The sequence below is a fragment of the Sinocyclocheilus grahami genome, unplaced genomic scaffold (genome assembly GCF_001515645.1).
Source record: "Sinocyclocheilus grahami isolate Dianchi unplaced genomic scaffold, SAMN03320097.WGS_v1.1 scaffold1119.1, whole genome shotgun sequence".
NCBI classification, from domain to species: Eukaryota; Metazoa; Chordata; class Actinopteri; order Cypriniformes; family Cyprinidae; genus Sinocyclocheilus; species Sinocyclocheilus grahami.
Genome location: NW_015506298.1, coordinates 110485 through 116822, shown reverse-complemented (window position 1 = coordinate 116822; position 6338 = coordinate 110485). Strand labels below are relative to the sequence as shown.

Below are 6338 nucleotides of genomic sequence, written 5' to 3'. Positions count from 1 at the left end.
ATTAAAGGTAGGGTATGTAATTTTTCAAAAACACTTTAGAAAACTGATTCGGGCCGAATAGCAAAACAAACTTGTAGCCAATCAGCAATAAGGGGCGTGTCTACTCGTGATGTGGAGGAGAGCGCGTTCAGTGCATGGGACGGACATTAGCCGAACGACAGAAAGATGGAGATGGCGGATAAAAAACAAATGAGGAAAACGTCTATAACGATAAGGCAAGAAGTAGGACCCGTGTAAATATCGGATCAGCTTTCCAGCGCTGGAGAGAACTTAAGGAGCGGAAGCCTGCGATCGGACGCCGAGGTTGATTTGTTTCTTCTCAATAAGTGAGTAACACCGTGTCTACAACAGCTAAAGTCTGCCTACACTGGACGCGATCAAACGACCGTTAAAAACCATTTGAAATTTGTGTCAGCACGTCATAAATAGAACCCGGCAGCAGTTTTCTGTCTGGGATTTGTTGCGCCGCGCCGCTCACGTCCGTAGACACGGTGTAACATTGGTTTTGCTTTGTTTCACAGAACTAATCGTTGCCTGGGTTGCGTACGTACATGTAGGGCGGAGCTATCAAAATAGGGGCAAGACCCTTTCGGGGTAGGGGCGTGTTTGTTTTGGTGATTTCAAATATCAACATTGGCTACCAGAAATCACTTACTCTGCCTTTAAGTATACTTGACTTATACTTAGAAAAAGCCTAAATATATTTTAGCTATAATTGTGCTCCTAGAATACGTGTTTTCATTGTTATACTGTAGGGGGCGCTAGTACACATCTTCTGTACAGAATTTCCAAAAAAACACAAGCGAAGAAGAAACCGAAAAACAACAGATGCTTCCACATGTAATCTAACACGATCATCAGACATAAAACAGCATCAAAACTGTGTAACATTATGGAATAAAATGTTGTGTAACATTGGTTTTGCTTTGTTTCACAGAACTAATCGTTGCCTGGGTTGCGTACGTACATGTAGGGCGGAGCTATCAAAATAGGGGCAAGACCCTTTCGGGGTAGGGGCGTGTTTGTTTTGGTGATTTCAAATATCAACATTGGCTACCAGAAATCACTTACTCTGCCTTTAAGTATACTTGACTTATACTTAGAAAAAGCCTAAATATATTTTAGCTATAATTGTGCTCCTAGAATACGTGTTTTCATTGTTATACTGTAGGGGGCGCTAGTACACATCTTCTGTACAGAATTTCCAAAAAAACACAAGCGAAGAAGAAACCGAAAAACAACAGATGCTTCCACATGTAATCTAACACGATCATCAGACATAAAACAGCATCAAAACTGTGTAACATTATGGAATAAAATGTTGACCAGTGAAGAGGTAATAATAACTGTCAAGCTTTGGGGTGTTGATCGACTTTATCTACGTTTTGATTATCGTTCTGAATCCAATTCACAGTCTTTTTTCAGCTTTTTGTTCAAAATGTTATTTCTTTCTATAGTTGCAGTACAAACTAAACATTTTGATGTAAACTAGTTGTGTACTCAAAGTTTACTACTGTTGTACTTATATTCTAGAAAGTGGGCCAATTTAGTCCCAAGGAGTATTGAAATAGTACACTTACAAGTATACTACTAGTACACTGATATTTGTATACTTATTACATAAAGTATACTTAAAAATATACTTGAACTTTACTTAAGTATACTTGCTAAAATAAACTTGAAGTATACTACTTTTTGGTAAGGGTACTCACAGAAACTTCATCAACAGGTACGTGGCTAGCAGAAATATTGGCCTCATGTACCTTAAGCAAAGCAGGGGATAACCCCACTGAGAAGTGCTCTTGGAGGGATTCCAGCATTGTACCAACCGGGCACTAGGTTGGGTTTAAGTGACTCAAACACCATGACTCAAATAGCTGCCATTTCAAAGCATACAATTTCCTTGTAGAGGTAGATGAAACTCAGAATTGTCTCAGCATCCTCAGTTAGTGATAGATTGACCTCTGCATTCAGGGGTCTGCACTAGTCAGGAGGTCTCTCCGGACAGGAATCTCCCAAGGAGTGCCATCCAGGAGAGACACAAGATCCGAGAACCAGACTCAGGCTGGCCAGAACTGAGCCACTAGAAATAGGAGAACTCAGGAGAACCCAGGAGCAGAGCAAGCCTCTGCCATGTCTGAACAGTTGGTAGAATTTTTCCATGTGTGAGCCGGCAACATCCATGTCAGTAAGAGTCTTGGTAAAGCTTGACACTGAGAACTGACTGATTGATTGGGACACCGAGGTACTGCTTCCCTGCTTTGTGTCTTATGTCCACAAGCTTTCCCATCGCTCCACCTCAGCCCATCAACGTGCTTTCCTTAGTATTTTTAGTTGCTGTGTTTTCACTTCTCATTTGTCATGCCTGTGCTTTTCTGAAGATACCCTGTGATTCATCTTTGTGCATTTATATGCAGTCAGTTGTGACACTATTCTTCTCCCAGTTAACTGGTCACTTACTTTTGATTTGTTTGCTTGACAACACATAAATTCATCCACTTCTCCCGAAATACATTAGATTGGCTCAGAAGGCTAGTGTCGCGGCTCGCGCTCCTCCCCGCCCGCGTGTAGGAGTAGGAAGAATCGCGGGTCAAAGGAAGGTAAGTAAAAGACCTAAGGGATGTGATCCAGACAGGGCGTCAGTGACACGGGTCACGACGAGGCGTTCCCCATAGCAACCCCTAGAGGATGCAGCGTCTCGTTCCCTACTCAGGGAACCATGGTTACATAAGTAACCTGAGACGATAGTTCATTATATGCTTAACAAGTTAACCAGTGAATATTTTGAACAAAAAAGGAAAAAGGAGATAAAACAATAAATAAGCCATACAGTGCTATTGTGGCTGCGGTGTGTCACATGACAAGCATAAAACATTGCCATGGAAAGTTCTAAAATAATAATCTCCTTAAAAATCTTGTGCTGGGGGTTCAGCTAGAATGTTTTAAACTTTTGTGTGAAAGGGTTAACTGTGACTTTACCCATTTATAATTTTATAAACAGGAACAAGCTAGACCATATTATCATCTGCAGTTCCCAGAGGTAGCTTACCAGTTGACAAAAAAATTATTTTTTTGATGCTGTTCACTTTATTTAAACAAATCATTTTGATTTAACACCATTGTATCAGGTTTCGCATTCAAACATGACTGCATCATGTTAAACTGACTTGAAATGGTTACTTTTTGGTTTAACTCTGAAGTTTTAATTTTGAAAGAACATGTTTCAATCAAGTACCTCAAAATAAGTTTTACACTTCCCATCATGCTTTGTACAGGATGGGATATGGGGAGAGAAAATGTTGAAATAGTGTTATTTTATGCAATTTTTAGTAAAATGAAATAATAGGGAGACTTTTTCATAAGGTCAACGTTTGCCAGCTCTCAGAAGTCAAAAATCTGACACTTGAGTACTGAAATTTTGGATGTGTGGAAGTTAATAAATGTTGATGTAATGAAAATTATTGTTTTTTTTAGATTTTAGATTTTGGATAAGATTAAATATTAAGTAATGTCCCTTAATGTAATCATCTTTTATTAAATCCATATGTTTTTGTTTGTTTAAAATAAAACATTTCTATTAACTTTTATTTAAAAAAATGAGAAATAATTGTTTAATTAAATCTATATCTGTTTGACTGGATAAAGCAAATAATTTCTAATACATATTTCTTAAATGAGAAACAATTGTTTAATTCAATCTATATCTATTTTATTGGCGAAAAATAATTTCTAATATTATTTTTTAAATGATAATTTTTGTTTTGATTAAATCTATATCTTTTTGTTTAGATCAAAAATAGAATTTAAATTAATTGACTTTCTTCAACAAGAAAAATATATTTTGTGCCAAGTTTATAAAGTAAAAATAGTTTTCATAGACAAAGAAAATATTGTTTAGGGCAAGTTATTTATTTTTCATTGGCTCAAGTGAACCATTACCCAAAATTGTTTTAATTGGATGAATTACTTTTTTTTTTTCAGTGCATGTCTAATACTCTATTAGGTGGGCATTGTGAATGACTTTCTATTGGTGTATTTTGTGCAAGTTACCATTGTGGTGAAGTGTGGAGCGTGTGGTTGGTTTGAGGACCTGCTTTAAAAAAGTGTACTTTATGTACTTTAATGTATTAATGTATATGTATACATTGCACAGACCGATCGTTTTGTGTCTTTACACATCAATGTATCGTCACGAGCCGCAGGGTTTCATTTGGTTTTGTTTGTGTATGTTTTTTTGACTCTCAAAGCCGTGATTCCCATTCACCTCCATTATATGACTGACAGACTGCAACGGTTCGAGTTAAAAATCTCAGTTTGTGTTCTACTGAAGAAACAAAGTCACCTACATCTTGGATGCCCTGGGGGTAAGCAGATAAACATCAAATTTTCATTTTTGGGTGAACTATCCCTTTAATGTATATATATATTTGAGTTGGTTTATGTTGTAAGATTAGTCTAGCTATCTCGGTAAACTGCTAACTGGTACTTAGCAACTGTTACGTACATTTTTACAAGTTTAAAAAAGTTAGCTGTTCGTAAAATATAAGTTTATTAATTAATGTTAGTTTAGCTAGTGTGTTTTAGTTGTTAGCATTCCCATTGACAAATCTGCAGACACTTTTCTGCAAACACTGCGGCTGACTTTTGATTCACCTGTGACAGCCTTGGAGAGAAATGGTGTGTATTAGCAACTTAAATGATTAACATATCATAATTTTCAAAGTGCAGTGTATTTTTCACTCATTTTGTTTGTGTCAATGTTCTAGTTTAAGTGTAGAAATCTACAATGTATTTTGTTTTATTATGATGTGATTTACTATATATATAATAATCTAATATATATACCCCCGGTTTCACAGACAAGGCTTAAGCTAGTCCCAGACTAAAATGCATGTTTGAGCTGTCTCAACTGAAAATATCTTGCTCTGACATATCTTAAAATATGTCAGTGTCATTGTTCTGTGTCAAGATGCACACCTGTAATGTTTTCTTCTATGGCATTTTTGTAAAAGTTGCTTAAATATCTTAATTTAACTAAGGCCTAGTCCTGGCTTAAGCTAAGCCCCGTTTGTGAAACCGAGCCATAATGTTTTAGGTCAGATAGCAAATGCTGCCATTTGTCTGGAAAAATGCTGATCTTCAAAGAACAGAAAGAGTTTTTGAATACCATTCAATTACTCAAGTTATCATATTTTATCCAGTAACTAAATTTACAAGATAGCACTTTGACTAGCATTGCTTTTTTCCTATTCTTTATGAAGTTTACTTTAACAAAGTTTTCACAAAACATTTAACAAATATTTTCAGATAATCCAACCAATTCGCATCAGAGGAAGTCTATATATCGCCGCTTTTCTCACCTCAATTCCCAGAGGACAGCAGGCCAAATATGCTTATTCTCTCCATTATATGTACAGTGCGTATAGAAAAGAATCATCCTCCTTTAAAATAAGCACATTGTGTTGCTTTGCAGCCTGAAATGAAGATGGACACACTTTTTGGTTTATCCAGCTGTATTTTACTCAGTGCAACATCCAAGTGAAAGATGTAACACCAACATGTCAGAAAAAAATTAAATAAATAAAAAACAGAATCACTGAGTTGGAAAAAGTATCACCCCTTTTGCTTTAATTACAGCCTTTAGTTTCTTGGGATATGTCGCTACTAACTTTGCATGTCTAGACATTGCAATATTTGCCCACTCTTCTTTGCAGAACTGCTCAAGTTCAGTTCAATCTGATGGTGAGCATTTGTGGACTGCAGTCTTCAAGTCATTCCACAGATTTTCAGTGGGCTTCAAGTCTGGGCTCTGACTAGGCCATGCAAGGACATTCAGCCTTTTCTCCTTCAACCACTGGGTGCTCTATGTCATTGTCATGCTGGAAGGTAAACCTTCTTCCCATTGACAAATTTCTGGCAGAGAGCAGCAGATTTTCCTCAAGAATTTGACTGTATTTTCCCCCCTCCATGTTTCCTTCTATCCTGACAAGTGCTCCAGTCCCTGCTGCAGAGAAACACCCATAACAGGATCTTACCACCTCCATGCTTTACTGGAGGAATGCTGTTATTTGGATGTGAGCTGTATTGGATTTCCGCCAGACATATCGTTTGGTGTTGAGGCCAAATAATAAAATTTTAGTCTCATCTGCCTCAGAATCTTCAAGGTGCGTTTTGGCACCTTGTGATATTATTGTCACATGCACACAATGACCACTCTTTGTCATAAATTCCTGCAGCTGCTTCAGAGTTGCTGTAGGCCTCTTGGGCCGCATTTACACTACATGGTTTAAGTGACCCAATTCCGATTTTTTTCCTCTCATGTGGCACAGATCGGACAT

General features: G+C 37.3%; 1 protein-coding gene across 1 annotated transcript in view; it reads right to left on the bottom strand.

The window, feature by feature from the left end:
• The window catches only part of LOC107566977 (NACHT, LRR and PYD domains-containing protein 3-like), a 37993-nt gene extending 32531 nt beyond the window's left edge, over positions 1-5462 (bottom strand). Inside the window, exon 1 of the mRNA XM_016252556.1 lies at positions 5361-5462. Within this exon, the coding sequence (XP_016108042.1) occupies positions 5361-5437 (77 nt within the window). The 5' untranslated portion in view covers positions 5438-5462. The remainder of the gene's footprint in view (positions 1-5360) is intronic.
• Between the last annotated feature and the right edge of the window lie 876 nt (positions 5463-6338).